Source organism: Phoca vitulina, unplaced genomic scaffold, assembly GCF_004348235.1.
Source record: "Phoca vitulina isolate PV1807 unplaced genomic scaffold, GSC_HSeal_1.0 scaffold40, whole genome shotgun sequence".
Taxonomy (NCBI): domain Eukaryota; kingdom Metazoa; phylum Chordata; class Mammalia; order Carnivora; family Phocidae; genus Phoca; species Phoca vitulina.
The window spans coordinates 2898759-2918016 of record NW_022589743.1 but is presented as its reverse complement, the minus strand read 5'-3'; the positions used below and the strand labels follow the sequence as shown (position 1 = coordinate 2918016).

At 37.5% G+C, this 19258-nt stretch overlaps 1 protein-coding gene across 1 annotated transcript in view; it reads left to right on the top strand.

Moving 5' to 3' along the window:
- The window catches only part of SKAP1 (src kinase associated phosphoprotein 1), a 270909-nt gene that overhangs the window by 47192 nt on the left and 204459 nt on the right, over window positions 1-19258 (top strand). The window contains exon 3 of the mRNA XM_032429037.1: window positions 7932-7957. Within this exon, the coding sequence (XP_032284928.1) occupies window positions 7932-7957 (26 nt within the window). The remainder of the gene's footprint in view (window positions 1-7931; window positions 7958-19258) is intronic.

Here is a 19258-nt window from a genome sequence, read left to right as displayed (position 1 = left end):
CATCAAGGCTGCATATTTCTGCTGGTTTGATCATGGTGGACATCATTTCCTATCCTTAAAATAAGCAAACCAACCAACCATCCAATCCTTCAGTTGCTCCCCTTTATCTATAGAAAGAAAAGAAAAATCTCAACTCTGACTTGACATTTATGGTCTTTTATTTTGTCACAACATACCTGGCTGGCATTTTTCTTTAATAGTTCATTGAGTTATAATTGGTTGCCTATTACATGCAGGGAGTATGGGGATTACATAGACATACAACCACAATTTGCAGTCTTGATGCTAGAACATAGGGGAAGGAATATTTTCAATGTTGTGGTGAAAGACCATAATCATTGACTAATTGAGAAAAGCAACCAGATTTCTTACTGTTGGTATCCAGGGTGGATGTTGAATTGAGCATAGCAGGGATTTTATGTAGTAAAAGTATTATGGAAAACTCCAGTGATGAGTAAGGTCTTATTTTTTTTATTTCTTTTTTATTGTCTGGGAACAGACTTCTAAAAAAAATCAATACTGTCAACATTAGATAATGTTGCTTGTTTATTATTTAATAAAAGTTTAATTGTGACCATTTCATAAGTAGGAGACATCGTGTTGCCTTCCAGGGTGGGTTTCTAAAACTCATGGATATAGACTCAGGACCACAGAAATATTACACCCAAAAAAAGGAACTAGGAACTTTTTTTTTTTTTAAGATTTTATTTATTTATTTGAGAGAGAGAGAAACAGCCTGACAGGGGAGAGGCTCAGACGGAGAAGCAGGCTCCCTAATGAGCAGGGAGCCCGATGTGGGACTCCATCCCAGGACTCTGGGATCATGACCTGAGCCTAAGGCAGTCGCTTAACCGACTGAGCCACCCAGGTGCCCCGGAACTAGGAACTTCTTATGGCAGGTCCTTCTATTACTTGAGTTATATGCTTGTCTGTTGTTACCATAGTATTTATTATTTACTATCTTAGATTGACGTCTGTTCATGTATAAATATCTCATTGTTTAGATTGTAAGCTCCTTGTAGGCAGATACTAGGTCCTGTCCTTTTGATGGATTAAAGGTACTGGGGCTAGAGGGGGCACCAGCTCCCCTCCAGGGGCCTTCCCATTGCTGCCTGACTGTTTCTGAGGCTGGTGTCCCGACCCCTGAGTCCCAGCCTCTGATGCCTCCACCAGGGACTTCCACCAGATGGTGCTCTTTTCCCATTTCTGTTCTTGGGTGTCACTGGCCGTATGACCCTTTGCCACTTGCCCATTCTTTCTGCAAGGTAGTAGATGGAGCACTGCTACTAGAAAGAAAATTTGAAATCAAGTGAATCTTCCAAAGTAAGAAAAATTATAGGAAATATCTACAGTGTACAGACTATTAACATTATTCAGAAAAGCCATTTCCTTGGACATGTATCAGTCTCTACCATGTGGCTCACTGATGAAGGTCAATTGCAAGGGGTTTTCCTAGTGTTATCAACTTGCTGTTGAAAGCCCCTGCTCAGCCAGGTTTCCATTTGAATTCCATTTCTATTATCAGTATAACACTTCATTCTTTGGAGATAGTCATTACCAAGAGAACAGAGATGGTCAAGAGGGAAATAGAAGTCATTTCTGGACATCGAGTAGTGCAGACAGCCTATCCATTGAGAAGGCACCACTGTTTTGGTACAAAAACCAAAGTTCAAATTTACATCCTTCAGTCATCAAGAAGAGATTTGATTTTGTTTAGCAGGTGGTTTAACGAAGCAGAGAATGTATGATGTGTTTTAAATTTCCATAAGTCACAGGCAGAATAACATGTTTAATACTTCTGTTGCAAAAGAAATTCATTTAGATGTTCTAGATTTATAACATTACAGATGTTGGCCTTTGTGGGTAGCTAGTTTTATAATGCCATTACAACCTTATTCATCTAACCCAGAGGGTCTTATCATTTTGGAGGGAAAGAGTTATTGACATTTTTGGGAATCTAATGAAGTTTATGAACTCTTCTTCAAGAGAAAAGAAAATGTAGATTGCTTTTCACCTGCAATTTTCAGGAGTTCATGAGTCTTCTAAAGCTCAACTGTGGACTCTAAGTTAAAGATGTCTGATCTAACTACTCTCTAATACTAAGCTGTCTGACAATAATAGATTTGTTTTCTACATTACAGTCAATAGAAAAACAGTTAATGTGGGATTTAAGAGCTTGAGCTCTGGAACCAAGGAGACCTGGATACAAATCTGAGTTCTGCCATTTAATAGCTATGTGGTTTTGGTCAAATTGGTTGACCTACTGAGTTTCAGTTTCCTAATCTGTAAAATGGGAATAATAACAGTACTGACTTAATAGGGTTGTGATGAAGATTAAATAAAATAATACCTATAAAATGTATACATAACAGAATGCCTAGCATATGTTAAGTGCTGAATATGCTAATTTTAAAATTATAATCAGGAAATGGAACTATTTTTCCTTCCTAGATGTTTGCGATAATATGAGGGTAGTTAGAGTTGTTACCTGTAGAGTTACCTCCTTCGCCAGGATCTAATTAGCTGGCTGAGTGGTGAAAGCTCTGAGTACTCTGATCTCAATAACCACGTTCATTCGTTAGTTCCATGGTCAAGAGTTTGATACCCACGTCAAACTCCCCCCCATCTAATGAATAAGAGTTAACAGCTTCATTTTTAGCAGGAATCTAGTGTTCTGTGATTCTTGAGTGGCAAACTAGAGAAGTTTGTTTGCAGTTTGAAAGATACTGAAATATATCTGTAGACAGACTTTATGTACTTTAGTCACCGTTTCATCCAAGGCACCAGAGCAAAGGACTTGTCATATAGAAGACATTCAACAAGGATTTGTTGACGGAGTGACTGAATTCTGTTAGGACAGTAGAAAGTCTTCAGAGAAAAAAATCATTTTTTTCTGAGTGTCTTTAAGTTAGATTATATTTTCAAGACTCTCCTCCTTAATTTGTTATTAGAGTGCCCATTCTGGAACTAGTTGCTAGGATTGGAAACTTGTCTGCCTTATTACTAGCTGTGTAAACCATGGGCAAGTCATCTCGCCTCTCAATGACTTGGCTTCCTTATTTATAAAATGGGCATAATAATAGGGCTACAGGTAGAGGAATGAATTAATATAAGAGAAGTGTTTAGAACAGTGCCCCCAATATATTCGAGAAATCTTAACATTATTATTATTTGTCATTGCTATTACTGCTGCTATATAGTAGCCTCACGATCCCCTCACTATGGTGAATCCCATTTATTTGTTGTTACTGTCCCCTAAACTAAAGTTCACTGAAAACCTCTCTAAATTTAGAAACACAAATAGCAAACTTTGTCTCACATGTAAGGTAACTCTAAATTTTCTAGACTCTATTCTGCAGAGCCGACAAAATGTTAGGAAATTTTGTTCTTCCATTTTCATTTTTGGAGGATCAAGTAAAGATGGATTTATTTTGACTGAATGTGAAAACAATAATCATCAATATGGTTGCAGCAATTTCTGTCTGCTCGTTCTGTACTCATCTTTTTCCAGTTCCAAATATCATTTGCATGGACCTGATGATGTTGAGTATGTATATTGCAGCAGAGTGATAGCTTCCTTTTCATATTGAAGCTGAAGCTTCAAAGGGAAGATTAAAGGAGTGTTTGTTATCTATCTGCACAGGCCTGATATGAAATTCTCAGAGGCTTTAGGATAAACACAACTCTGTGTGTGTGTCTGTATGCCTTTTCTTCTATGTAATTCTATTGTGGTGTTTGTATTTTGGTTTAAAATGTCTAGTTTCAGACTTGTTGGAGTCTCTGGCTAAAGGATAATTGTTTTCAGAGTGAAGGATAAGAATTAGAAGATGTGGGCAGGATTTGACTAAATGCCTCCTAAGGAGTGTAGAATTCTCTAGTGTGGGGTCATTTTTCCAGAGAATGTGATGAAGATCATCCATAGGATATGTTTAATGAGACAAGATCAAGACTTTAAATGTGTTGTGCCCAGCAGAGAATAATCCATGGTACCCTCCAGTGAGGGATGATATTGCTCACCTTTTGGCCTTGTCTTTTAGAATTATCCTCTGGGTGTGTGTGTGTGTGTGTGTGTGTGTGAACAAACTTTCTTTAGGGTTGTTGCACAATTAAGACTTAGAGTAAGACGAAGGGGAAAAGGTAGGGTAGCAAGATTATTCTATACCTTCTGAAAGTGAAAGGAACTAAAATTCCACTTCATGCCATTCCATGTCAAGTTCTACATATGATTTTTACTGACAGAAATATTTAATTACAACATCATCAAGATTAAGGCAGATTCTCAAGATGTCCATCAACAGATGAATGGATAAAGAAGATGTGGTATATATATACAATGGAATATTATGCAGCCATCAAAAGGAATAAGATCTTGCCATTTGCAACGACGTGGATGGAACTGGAGGGTATTATGCTGAGCGAAATAAGTCAAACAGAGAAAGACATGTATCATATGACCTCACTGATATGAGGAATTCTTAATCTCAGGAAACAAACTGAGGGTTGCTGGAGTGGGGGGTGGGGTGGGAGGGATGGGGTGACTGGGTGATGGACACTGGGGAGGGTATGTGTTCTGGTAAGCGCTGTGAATTGTGCAAGACTGTTGAATCTCAGATCTGTACCTCTGAAACAAATAATGCAATAGATGTTAAGAAAGAAAAAAAGAAGAAGAATGTAGCAGGAGGGGAAGAATGAAGGGGGGGAAATCGGAGGGGGGGAAGAACCATGAGAGACGATGGACTCTGAAAAACAAACTGAGGGTTCTAGAGGGGAGGGGGTTGGGAGGATGGGTTAGCCTGGTGATGGGTATTGAGGAGGGCACGTTCTGCATGGAGCACTGGGTGTTATGCACAAACAATGAATCATGGAACACTAAATCTAAAACTAATGATGTAATGTATGGGGATTAACATAACAATAAAAAAATTAAAAAAAAATCATGAAGATAAAAAAAAAAAAAGATTAAGGCAGATTCTGCTATTTAACATCAGCTCGATAGACCTGCTACTTTATTTAATACTGTTGAATTCTTTCTCTGTAATCAGCCTTCTTATGATACAGCTACCATTGGCAGAAGCAATACTCTTAGTGTATGTGAACTTATAAGATCTTGCAACGACGTGGATGGAACTGGAGGGTATTATGCTGAGCGAAATAAGTCAAACAGAGAAAGACATGTATCATATGACCTCACTGATATGAGGAATTCTTAATCTCAGGAAACAAACTGAGGGTTGCTGGAGTGGGGGGTGGGGTGGGAGGGATGGGGTTACTGGGTGATGGACACTGGGGAGGGTATGTGCTCTGGTAAGCGCTGTGAATTGTGCAAGACTGTTGAATCTCAGATCTGTACCTCTGAAACAAATAATGCAATATATGTTAAGAAAGAAAAAAAGAAGAAGAAGAACGTAGCAGGAGGGGAAGAATGAAGGGGGGGAAATTGGAGGGGGAGGAGAACCATGAGAGACGATGGACTCTGAAAAACAAACTGAGGGTTCTAGAGGGGAGGGGGGTGGGAGGATGGGTTAGCCTGGTGATGGGTATTGAGGAGGGCACGTTCTGCATGGAGCACTGGGTGTTATGCACAAACAATGAATCATGGAACACTATATCTAAAACTAATGATGTAATGTATGGGGATTAACATAACAATAAAAAATTAAAAAAAAAAAAGATCTTCTTAACTAAAAAGAGAAAGCAGGAAACCAGCGTCACTTTACAGTAGGTAGAGAAGGGGACTGAAAATGTGCGTGTGCATTGGAGTGGGGATTGTGGGGAAGAGAGGACAAAAGAAGAGGTTGAGGTCATCAATAACATGTTTTACCTATTGAACAATTTGCCAAGAGTTGGCCTTTTAACTGCCCAAGCATGGCTCCATTTTTTTTTCTGGGTCAATAAATGAGAACAACATTAGTTAGCGAAGTTCCTGCTATTGCCATCATATACATTTTGGAAGGAGAAGTACACCCCGCTACCCCCCCACACACACAGTTGCACAGGCTCACATTCTAATTTCTATTTATATTGAATTGGAGGTTGAGTAATGATTGGAATCAAGGGCTAGAGCAGTGCCTCCAGAGAAGACGGGAAACAGCAAGAACATAGAAAATTGCTCGCCCCTTTGATGATTTACTTGATTAACTGTGTTTTATAGAAATGAGTTTGATGGAAAAACTCTTCACAGAAGTGGCCAGGTACAGTGGAAACTGCACCATCTGCTGGGCGGGGGGGGATTGACCTGTCATACTAATATATACAACTTGTTTTAAGTTACAGCCACTCTCAATCTACATATGCCTTCCTATTGACATGGACATCCTTCTTCCCACCTGCTGCAGCTTTACCTTTTCCACCCCTTCCTCCTATTAGTCCCTCTCCCCCTTTCCACTGCAGATGTCAGAGCTGTCCTGAACTTTCCGTCCCTGTCATCCAAGTTTCTCACATTTCCCTTCACCTGATTGCCAGCCCAGAACTCTTCTGGGAAAAGAAAGGAATAAGAAAAGTCAACCAGGAGGCTTCTCCATCTTCTCTTCCTTATCTCTGATAATTCATCTTCTCTTCCTTATCTCTGATAATTTCCCACAAATGCATCTCTGAATTATGGCAACACATTCCCACTTATCTCCTACTTCTCCATTTCCTGAACTTTAGTCTTACAAAGAAATAACCTCGATACTCACTGGGATAATATTTGTCTCTAACGTAACCTCACCTTATTTCAGCCATGTGTGTGCTGGAGGACACACCTCATTATTACCTATGTATTGTCTTTTTCTTAATCTTTTATTTTGGGTTATGGATTCTTTTAAGAACTGAACTCTTTCCCAAGGAAAAAAAGTGTTCAAATGAACGTGTACTCTCCTGAGAGGTCAAGATGAGGATAGAAAAATATTCATTCTATTTAGTGGCATAGAATTATGTCCATTGCAGGAATTAACATGTGGTTACTATAAGCAAGATTGGAGTATGTTGAGGAGTGAGTGGGAGGTGGAAGAAAACAGAAACTACAGACAACACTTTTTGAAAATTTCACTGTGATGTGAAGGGAAAGAGGACAGCAGATAGAGGGATATGAAGAAGGTAAGGGAGGCTTTGCTTTATTTTTATGGCAGCATAAATACTGATGGAAAGGGCCAAGTTGAGAGGAAGAGGTTGAATATATACAAGAGAAAATCGATATAGAATAATGTAAGGTTCCTGTGAAGGCAGGAGGAAATGGAATCCAAAGTACAATAGACTTTTGTGGGTAGCCACCATGTAGAACATTGTTTCTATGGGGGAGTACAATTTAGATTCCAAATAAGTGACTTACAAATGATCCTTTCTGCCATTGCCATTTCATTAGTTTGAAGACTTGAAGCGTTATTGGTTTTGCCAATAATACCCCAAAATAAAAGAGGAGATGGAATGATACAGTGGACTGCAAAAGCCCCAGTCCTGGCACAGACACTGAAATGCTAGGTGACCTTGCGTCATTTGTTCATGCTTCACCTGTAAAATTAAGAATTTAGACCTAGAAGTATTTGAGGATGTGTTGGGGGGATGATGTTTTGGTTGTTATAACAACTGGGGGTACCACTGGTATTAGGTGCTGAGGACCAGTGATACGGATTGTCCTGCAATACACAGGTTGTCACAACAAAGAATTGTGGCCCTCCAAGCCTGTAGAGCTCCTGATGAGAAACTCTGGACGGTGGCTAAGTAACCTCTTAGGACCTTTCCAGCAACATGGTCAAAACTGTCTAAGGAGTTACAGTGAGTTAAATGCCACTGAGAATCTTCCAAATCTCAGGGACAACCCTTTCGTTTTTCTCAAAGTGGCTTGGCTGGTTATTGACTAGCAAGCTTTTTGGACTAGGTGCCGTCTCTACCATATGCCAACCAAGACTGAAATACAAGTTTGACTTATCTCCATTCTTTTCCTTGTATTTCAGGTACTATTGGGATATTCAGCCCCAAGGTGAGTGCTTTTTGGCCATTTATGGTTTTACACTAAAGATATGTGGATGGCATTGTTTACTTCCGCGTCTTCTAAATAAGCTTCTACACAGAGTGACATTAGCCATTTCTAAGGAAAGTTAGTGGAGTGTTTAATTAACCTTCACCCTGCTGGGCTCCCCTGCTCTGCTTTTTAGCAACAAGAGGCTCTGATGCATCTGCCTTCTGAGTGGATTGGTGCTGGATTATTTTACAGAACCAAAGCTATAATATGCTTTTACTCCTTGAGCTTTGTCACATGACAACAGGATCCGCTAACATTCAAATAAAATGGTGGCCGAGTCCATAATAAAAACCTTGGGAGGGCTCCAACTCAGCTAATCCTTCATTTGCTCCAGAAATAAATTCCAGTATGTTACCTCCTTGGTCACAGTGCTTTTCCACACGGCCTGCCTGTCTGGCAGCAGAGAAATGTCAGAAATGGAGTAGTGTTGAAATTCCCACTAGAACAATGTTATCACATTTTAATATGAGCCCCACTGCAGCCTCTGTGCTTCTAATTGCTTTCAAACCATTGTTTTCCTGCTTTTGCTTGATGAACCCAGCATCTGGCATGATTCTAAAAACTACAACAGACAGCTGTGTGCAAAATTAAAAAAAAAAAAAAGGACAGGATTAGAACATATTCTTAAAAGGTTCAAAATTGGAATTTTTTTCCCCGAATTCAGTTTGAAGGGTTGTCTTTCTTTTTAGTACTCTGGTTGAGAATGTCAGAAACATCATTCTCAATATTAACTCTTAACCTATTATAAGTGGGGGATTTTCATTTTCTCAGAGAATCAGGGAGAGTTTTAGATCAAGCTTACAAATAGCTTTATGAACTATTTTGCTCTAAAACTTTTAAAAATCAATTGTAAACTTTCCAGTTTTTCCATTCTCTTAATATTGTCAATGTATCCATTCTCAGTGAGCATAATACCTTAGAGAAATTCAAATTGTGAGGAATGATATTAGTTTTATGAAAATTTTAATTTTCCTAGATCATACTTTTAGTGTATTTCAAGTCTATTTAAGGTTTTCTTCAAAATCAAACTTTAAGAAATAAAAAATCTTACATATTTAAAGCTTTTTGACTCTTGTAAATTGGTCATAGTATTTATAATATCTTAAATAATGCGATGTGGTGCTGCCATATATCTCACTGTCCTAAAGCACTTATGGCTAAAAACGCAGACTGAGAATAGAGAATTATATGTAACAGTGTATTTTGCTTTGCAAAGTGCGAAATATGCTATTCAGGCAATGGCCCTGTATAGTTCAGGGTTTAACAGATGTCAGTCAAAATCCACAGGGGGCAGAACATGAATGTGAACTGGCAGAAATGAATGGAACTGTGAGGGTAGAATTAATTACCTAAAGGAGAAATAAAGAATTAGTGTCAGAGCTATGGTATAGTAATGTGTGGAGAAGAGAAGAGAATTCTGGAGTTGAACACAAGAGACTATATGGGGCTACAAAGACAAAGGGCAAATCTTACCGGCATTGCAGTCATCTTCCGGTTGACAGCAACTTCCACACAGCTTTTCTCTCTTAGGTAGAGCAGGCAAGGGGACGGTTGAAGAGTTTACTTAGAACAGAAGACTGTATTTACTTCTCAATGATGATTGGATATATGGAGCAAATTCTTTGCTCATTTAGAAGTAAGTGTAGGGAAAGATCAAGTTGGAAAGCCCATACTTGTGTCTTGGCCCCAGCCTTGCTCCTCCCCCTAAGACATTTTTTTGGGGGAGGGGGTTATTTTATACCTTTTGCTCTTTTGATCGGATCTTAGCTGATTGCTAAGTGCTTCAGAAACTTGCAGGGTGTGTGGGGCCGGTAACAGGTCTCTGTAAGGTACTACAGACAGTTTAGGAATATGAAAAGTATAGGAATATGTAAATAAGAGAACAGCTGACAGAAGACTTTAAAAAGCCCTGGAAGACTAGGTAGTATTGGGAAGGGAGTGAGAAAAGACAGAAATGATGGCCTCAGATTTCCTTATCATTTTTATCTATGGCAGGATCCTCGTGCCTGAAGATGATGGGATGAATTTTATTGACTCCAGGCATTTGCCTAAATACACACTTGTATTCTTCAGGATATGTGCACTAAAATAGTCTGGTGCCTGGAAGGAAAATAGTTTTGTTTTTGTTTTTTTTAAGATTTTATTTATTTATTTGAGAGAAGTGGGGGGAGAGAGAGCACGAGCAGGGGTTGAGGGGGGCAGAGGGAGAGGGAGATGCAGATGCCCTGCTGAGCAGGGAGCCCGCCACAGGGGCTTGATCCCAGGGCCCCAGAATCATGACCTGAGCCAAAGGCAGATGCTTAACTGATTGAACCACCCAGGTGCCCCAGGAAAATAGTTCTTAATTATAAAAGATCCCTTATTTATAAATCTCTTTAGTAGCCCACAGTTAAACATCTGGTTATGGAAAAGTCTGTGATGAGTTGGTACAATGTGCTTTAAAGTTTACCCTTTAAAGAAAGATGCTTGGGAGGATGGACTACCTAGGCATAGAGAAGGTTGCAAATAAAATTTTTCTTATCCATCATTCCATTCAATCCCAGGTTTAATATGGTGGAGGAGTGACCATTGACTTGGCATGGTAGAAAGAGCATGGACATTGAGGCTTGACAGACCTAGTTCAAATCCTACCTATACCATTTAGCTAAAGGTCATCTGACCTTAGCAGATTGCCTAATTGCTCTGAAACTCAGCTTCCCCACCTATAAAATGGGGGATCTGCAGACACCGTGCTAAGTCCTTCATATGCACTATCTTATTTAATTCTCAGAACAGCCCTACAAAATAGGTACTAATAAACCCATTTGACAGACATGGGCACTGAGGCACAGAGAGGTTGAGAATCGTTCAAAGTCATGCCCCTCAAGGATTCTAACTTGGTCAGGCTGACTCCATAGCATTTGCTTTTTAAAAAGTAATAGCTTTTTTGAGATATAATTCATATAATATAAAATTCACCCTTTTATTTTTTTTTTTTTTAAAGATTTTATTTATTTATTTGAGAGAGAATGAGAGACAGAGAGCATGAGAGGGAGGAGGGTCAGAGGGAGAAGCAGACTCCCTGCTGAGCAGGGAGCCCGATGCGGGACTCGATCCAGGAACTCCAGGATCATGACCTGAGCCGAAGGCAGTCGCTCAACCAACTGAGCCACCCAGGTGCCCCAAAATTCACCCTTTTAAAGTATACAAGTCAGTGGTTTTTAGTATAGTCACTGAGTTGTGCACTCATCACCACTCTAGTTTCAGAACATTTTCGTCACCCCAATAAGAAACTCCATGTTCATTAATAGCTCCAAAGCCCATGCTCTCCATCGCTGTATTTTACTGCCTCGTTACAGTGCCGGTATGAGGACTAGTGGTAACATGTGTAAGTTCTAGCATGGAACCTGGACAGTAAGAAAATGTAGATCGCATTTACAACAGTGTTAATGGCAATTCTTTCCCTCACATTTCCACCCAAATTTTCTTATCAGTCCACTGTCACCTTCCTGAATGATGTTCATTAGTAAAGAATGAAACATGGGGAAAATAAAACATAATCCAAATAATTTATTACTTTAATGTGGAAGGAACATAAATGAAAGAGCTCTTTTAATGAGCTCAAATATGATTGGAGAATGTGGGAAAGGCTTTTTATTTTTATTTTTTAATAAGACATAGATTCCTTTGACAATTCAGGTCCTGCTTGCTTTAAGAACTTTTTTTCTACTTAATGTTTCACTTAAAGTTACAAAGAAAATTCACTTGAATCTTTGCCATGGAACTTTTACCATTTTATTACTCAGATACCCAAAACATGATATTGATCGGATGTTAAACACATATTAGTTTTACCTTTTAGATATGGTGACAGTATGACTTGATGGCATTGAGCAAACTGATTTACTTCATTATATTTAGTTTCCCTTTTTATAAAATGAGTTAATCATCAACAGCTAGAGTTTAATCAAATTTGAATGTCAAGGTATGATGCTTATAATTAAAAATTTATTGCTAGAAAAACATCATCATGAATATTAGAAAAATTGCCCACCATGGACCCAGACTCTAAAGCAAATTACACAATATTTAAATAAAAAATTTAAGAAAAACCTTATGTATATAAATACATATAACAAAATTCTTATATGTATATAAATACATATATATGTATATATACATATAACAAAAATTGCCCAATGGTCACTCACATTACATTTGTGATAGTGGTAAATAGGAACCAGTGAAATTTCTTACCAGTGTGAAGATTCTTTGAGTGTTTTCATGAATGGTGTAGAGAGTTTCTGAGAAAATGATTCAGTATATTTTAATATGAAAAATTTCCATTGTGTGAGTCTTAAAAATCTTATGAAATGGCAAGCCTATATCCCTTGTCAAAGTAAATTGATGCCTAAAAATACAGCTTGGCAAAAGCAAATAATGCAAAGTGAGTAAAGAAATGTTATTATAAAGCCTTATTAACTATAGATTAAAAGAGATTTAAAAGGCATATCAACTAATGTGTGGACCTCATTTTCATCTTGAGTCAGATAAACTATAAAAAGTTGTAGCTATGAGAGAATTTGAAATGTGAACACTGAATATTTTATAAGAATCTACTGTTGATTACATCAAACTAAAAACCTTTTGCACAGCAAAGGAAATCATCAACAAAAAGAAAAGCAACCTCCTGAATAGAAGATATTTGCAAATCATGCATCTGATAAGGGGTTAATTCCCAAATATATAAAGATACAACTTAATATCCAAAATAAAAAAAACCCAAACAACCTGATTAAAAAGTGGGCAGAGGACTTAATAGACATTTTTCTGAAGAAGACACACAGATGACCAACAGGCATGTGAAAAAATGATCAGCTTCACTAATTATCAAGGAAATGCAGATCAAAGCCACGATGAGATATCACCTCACACCTGTCAGATTGGCTAGTATCAAAAAGACAAGAAATAACAAGTGTTGGCGAGGATGTGCAGAAAAGAGAACCTTTGTACACTGTTGGTGGGAATGTAAATTGGTGCAGCCACTATGGAAAACAGTTGGCAGATTTCTAAAAAATTAAAAATGAAACTACTGTATGATCTAACAATTCTACTTTCAGGTATTTATCCAAAGAAAACAAAAACACCAATTCAAAGAGATATATGCACCTCTATATTCATTGCAACATTATTTACGATAGCCAAGATACAGAAGTAAGCCAAGTGTCCATCAATGGGTGAATGTTTTTTTTTAAAGATTTTATTTATTTATTTGACAGAGACAGAGACAGCGAGAGCGGGAACACAAGCAGGGGGAGTGGGAGAGGGAGAAGCAGGCTTCCCGCCGAGCAGGGAGCCCGATGTGGGGTTCGATCCCAGGACTCTGGGATCATGACCTGAGCCAAAGGCAGCCGCTTAACGACTGAGCCATCCAGGCGCCCCTGGGTGAATGTTTAAAGAAGATGAGGCTGGGGCACCTGGGTGGCTCAGTTGGTTAAGTGTCTGCCTTTGGCTCAGGTCATGATCCCAGGGTCTTGGGATTGAGCCCCCCATGTAGGGCTCCCTGCTCTGTGAGGAGTCTGCTTCTCCCTCTCCCACTGCCTCTCCCCCTGGCTCATGCGCTCTTGAGCTCACTCTCAAATGAATAAATAAAATCTTAAAAAAATATATGGATGATGAAGTATATTTATACAATGGAATATTATTCGTCCATTGAAAAGAATGAAATCTTGCCATTTGCGACAACATGGTTGGATCTAGAGGGTATTATGCTAAGTGAAGTAAGTCAGTCAGAGAAGGACAAATACCATATGATTTTACTTATATGTAGAATCTAAAAAACAAAACAAATGAACAAACAAAACAAAGCAGAAACAGACTCATAGATAGAGGAAACAAATTGTTGGTTACCAGAGTGGGTGAAATAAGTGAAGGGGATTAAGAGGTACAAACATCCAGTTATAAAATAAATAGGTGGTGGGGATGTCATGTACAGCATAGGGAATACTGTCAATAATATTGTAATAACTTTGTATGGTGACAGATGCTAACTAGACTTATCTTGGGGCCCATTTCATAATATATATAAATATTGAATCACAGTGATGTATCCTTGAAACTAATAGAAGATTGTATGTCAATTATACTTGAATCAAAAAAGAATCTATTGTTATTTTTTTAGGTGTGACAATGGTGTTACACTTATATATTTTTTAAAAGAGTCCTTATCTTGGAGAGGTGTACACTGTGATATTTAAAGATAAAATAATAAATGTCTGACATCTATTAGTCAAAATAATATTTTGAATATTTTGAATATCAAATAGATATTCAAAATAATATGGGAGAGAAAGAAAGAAATGGAGTGGGAGTTTATATGAGACAAGATGGATCATAAATTGACTCTTGTTGAAGATGGATGATGTGTACATGGGGGTTTATTACACTGTTTTGTCTACTTTTGTATGCATTTAAAATTCTTCATAATGCAAAGATAAAAGAAAAAGAAATCCAGGTTGAGATTAATAAAAAATGTGGCATTCTTTTATTTCTATTGTGAGACGTAGTACATTAATGCATAAAATACTTTATGTATCTTAGACACAAAATACATAGAATAGTTAGCTTTTACAAAAACTTCAAGTTTAATATTTTGTGATGGAAAGAGCATGAATCTTGACATCAGGCCTGAATTCGAATCCCAGCTCCTCTACTTACCAGCTGCATGAGCTATGGCAAGTGATATAACCTCTTCATCTACAAAATATTGCTAATAATATCTACTTCACAGTTATTGTGAGTGGTAAGGAATTATAATGAGATGATAAACTTGAGGAGTGCTTGCTGCCTGGTAGTCACTTACAAAAGTGGTAGCAAGTATTCTTTTTATGTTTCAAAGTAGGGCTATGTGAGTAAATCCATGTACAGAACTTAAACTACATATATTTCATATGTCCTCCCATAAAATTCATCCATTCCAACTGAACCCTAGTATAAGGCCATGTATGTATTTGTGAGGTTTGCACTTAAAGGATGTGTGTGCAGAATTTTTATTGGTAGGCACTTCAGAGGTTAGATTTATGAGCTTGTTGCTCTGTAATGTCTGAGACATGTTGAATCGAAGCATAGATGTCATTTAACTTCTCGTCTCTTACTATCACATACTTGGAGCATGTAGTTATGACAGCTACAAGAAGCAAACCATTAAAGCAGCAAAGAAACACCATCTTTGCACTAAAAAAGGAGAAAAGGGTTTCCCTTTGAAGTTGAAGAGAAGTGTTTTTAAATTAATGGAGTGTACAGTGATTTTACTAAGTTTTATTTATGAAAATACTCTTTGCATTCATGCCAAAAGGTTTTAGCACAGTCCTAAGCAGGATTTATACAAAGAAACACAGCCCAAATTTATGATGTGTTTGCAACTGTAAGAAAAAGTCTGAATTTACAATATTTGTAATTTATTGTTAAATATCTTTCTATCACTATTCCCGGAATGCTAATATTTTATAAACACAAGTGTTGGTTATGAACCTAGAATATCCTAACCTATACTACTTTTTATAAAGAAATCTTCCAGAATGTTTTCTATGTCTTTTGGGGATTTAATAGCGGGAAATGTACACAGGACTAATACTCCTGCCTCTGGCTTTAGCCCAACCTTTTAGCATCAACAATCTTGACAGCTGCTTTTGTGACTTGACTTCCTTTAGGCCTTTCCCCCTTTCCTTTTTTTTTTTTTTAAAGATTGTATTTATTTATTTGAGAGAGAATGAGAGAGAGCACATGAGAGGGGGGAGGGTCAGAGGGAGAAGCAGACTCCCTGCTGAGCAGGGAGCCCGATGCGGGACTAGATCCAGGGACTCCAGGATCATGACCTGAGCCGAAGGCAGTCACTTAACCAACTGAGCCACCCAGGCGCCCCCCCCTTTCCTTATTTGCTACATATTATGCAAATTAATCTGTGGAAAGTGGATATACACACAAGTCGTTTTTGAAGTTAATTACTGACTTTGATACCTTTTCAAATATTTTACTTCCTATACATCTACAGTTTGGGTGTTGTTTTTTTTTTTTTTTTTTGAAGAGTGGACCAGTATATTTTAAAATTAATACACTTTTATAACAATTGTCAAAAAGAGTAATTTTTTTAAGTAAAAAGACTCACTTTTTTTCTTTTCAATGTTAAAATTTTCTAAGATTTTTATGTTCTTTCTAAATGCCCTTTTCTGGAGTAGATGGTATTCAAACAAAAAAGAACTGAATTTCATGTAGTTGAAGGAAGAAATCATTGGAATCAGATACTGCTGCTTTCTATATTCTCTACACAATACATTATGTACAAGTATTGTTTGGAATAGCAAAGACTCCAAACAGCCTGAATGTCCAGCATTAGGGGACTAGTTAAATAAATTATGTCACATTCATTTAATAGAATGCTACATATAGGTTAAAAGAACATGATACATGTATGTGTGTAACATGTGCAGCTCTCCAAGGCATATTGTTAAGTGAAAAGGCAATTTAGACACATAGTGTCCAATTTGTTTCTGTGTGTGTATATACACTGGACTTGCATGTGTGCTTGCTTTTAGTTATGTACAGAATATTTTTTGGAAGGGTACACATGAATCTATTAACAGTGGTAACCTCTGCTGAGGGGGATATCCATATGAATGGAAGAGAGAAGCTTCATTATTTATATCCTTCGGTACTGTTTGAATTTTCACCATATGCATGTATTATTTTTTTACTAAAAATTGGTTAAAGTGAAAAATGAGATAAATCGATATGTGCTGATACAGAGGAACCTCAAAGATAAATGAATAGGAAGAAAAGCAGAATACAGAACTGGACAAATGCTACCATTTGTTTTTGTTTTTGTTTTTTTTTAAAAAAAACACCACTAACACAGACACTTGTTATATTTAGATAGAAAATTTTTAGAACACCCAAAAAAACCTCACAGTGGTTGCCTCTGGAGAGAAGAACCAAGAGGAGGGAAGGAAGATGAGATTTCATTATATATCTACTTGTAATGTTTGAAATTTTTGCTCTGGGCATGCTTAACTTTTTTTAAAATCTAATAAAGAAGTTTACTATAGCTAACAATATTGTATTATATATTTGGAAGTTGCCTAGAGTAGATCTTAAAAGTTCTCAGGAAAAAAAATTTGTAGCTATGTGAGGTAGTGGATTTTGACTAAACTTATTGTAGTGATCATTTCACAATATATACAAATCCCTATGTTGTACACCTAAAACTGGGGGCAAAAAAGAAGCTTACCAAAAAACTACATTTAACATGGTAGTGAGCTCTTTTTCAGTAGAATCATGATTTGGTAGTTTCATATCTGTTCAAGGGTTTTGTTTTTTTATTTTGGGTCTCCTTTACTTATTTATTTATTTTTATATATGAAATTAGTGTTTGAGGACCAGCATATATAGGTGTATTAGGTTGACTTATCTCTTGAAAGTGAATTTATTTTATTTTATTTTTTAAAGATTTTATTTATTTATTTGACAGAGAGAGAGGCACAGCAAGAGAGGGAACACAAGCAGGGGGAGTGGGAGAGGGAGAAGCAGGCTTCCCGCTGAGCAGGGAGCCCGATGCGGGGCTCGATCCCAGGACCCTGGGATCATGACCTGAGCCAAAGGCAGATGCTTAATGACTGAGCCACCCAGACTCCCCGAAAGTGAATTTAAACATAAATGATAAAGCAGTATCATAGAATACCCAGGGTCACCAATAAAGAATACCTTTATACCCAATCTCAGTCTTTTTTTTTGTAGTAGTAATTAAAAGTTGGTGAAAGTTCTTGTTTTATGTAAATGGCAAAGAAAATAACTGGTAAATAAGTGAGTGCTTTAAGCTTCATTAATCTGAGAACTTTTGTTGAGGAAAAAAAAAATGTGTAAGTGATTTCTCTTAGAGGGTATTATCCCTGGACCAATACAGAAAATCAGGTAAGGAGTACAGTTTCTGAACAGAGAATTTCGTCATAAGAATTAATCTACTTCAGGAATTCTGCTTCTAATGAATTTTCATGTTCTGGACACAAAATATTGAGAGAACTGTGTAATGTATGGTTAATTTGAATACAAATTTGGTTTTCTAAGTAAAACTTCTGTGAGTATGTAGGTTAAGTCTTTGGACTTGAAAGCCAGTGAATTTGATTTTTGGAGGCTAAATAATGTGTTGGTTGAGCGAAATTATAAAGCATTAATTTTTCACTGCACTTCCCATCAACACATACTTCTCTCAGAAACTTGTTTAATAGTTATCATTTATCAGGATGGCTGGAGTATCACTAATACAGGAAATGAATGGCTTAGTTATGGACAAGGGGATTTATATGATATGCCAAAGGAAGCTTCCGGTTACTGCTGACTCTTGTGAGGTAAAGAGTAAAAGAACCAGTCTTCGAACCTCCCCTTGTCAGCCAACATGTATTTACACAAACCTGCCAGCCCACAATAGCTCTTGATCACAATTCATCTCCAGAAGGTATTTTCCTAAACTTAAAATGCGATACCACTATCCTCCTTATCCTCCTCAAGATTTGTGCACTTTCCTCATGTTAGTGATACCCTAATAAAAAAGGAAAAATAAATTTTAAAGATTATTTATTTATTTATTTGACACAGAGAGAGAGAGAGACAGTGAGAGAGGGAACACAAGCAGGGGGAGTGGGAGAGGGAGAAGCAGGCTCCTGGCAGAGCAGTGAGCCCGATGCGGGGCTCGATCCCAGGACCCTGGGATCATGACCTGAGCCTAAGGCAGACGCTTAACTACTGAGCCACCTAGGCTCATTGGAAAAATAAATTTTAGAAATAAGGAAATGCTCTTCCATGTGAAATGCTCTTCTGTCCCAAAAGGGGCCAAACATTGAATGGAATTGTTGATAATGAGAGATTTTGGTTGTCGATGTTGTTGTTACATGCTGTTTTCATACTTGAACATGAGTCCCTGTTTGAGGTGGGGTAGTCACAGGGAGGCTTAATCTTGTCACCATCTGCCATTACAGCTTTAGTGGTATTGGAGGTCTCTATTACTCACAAAGAAAACTCACCACTCTTCAGGATGTTAGAAGTTGTTTCGAGTGTTCAGGCCTGCTAATCTTACCCATAATCTATTCTTTACAATATGTTGTTTTATTTTTACTCTTTGGACTTCTGTAAAACTTCTCATGTCTACCCTTAGCCTATAGACCCTGTAGTTCTTTTTTTTTTTTTTTTAAGATTTTATTTATTTATTTGAAAAAAGAGAGAAGGAGTGCATGA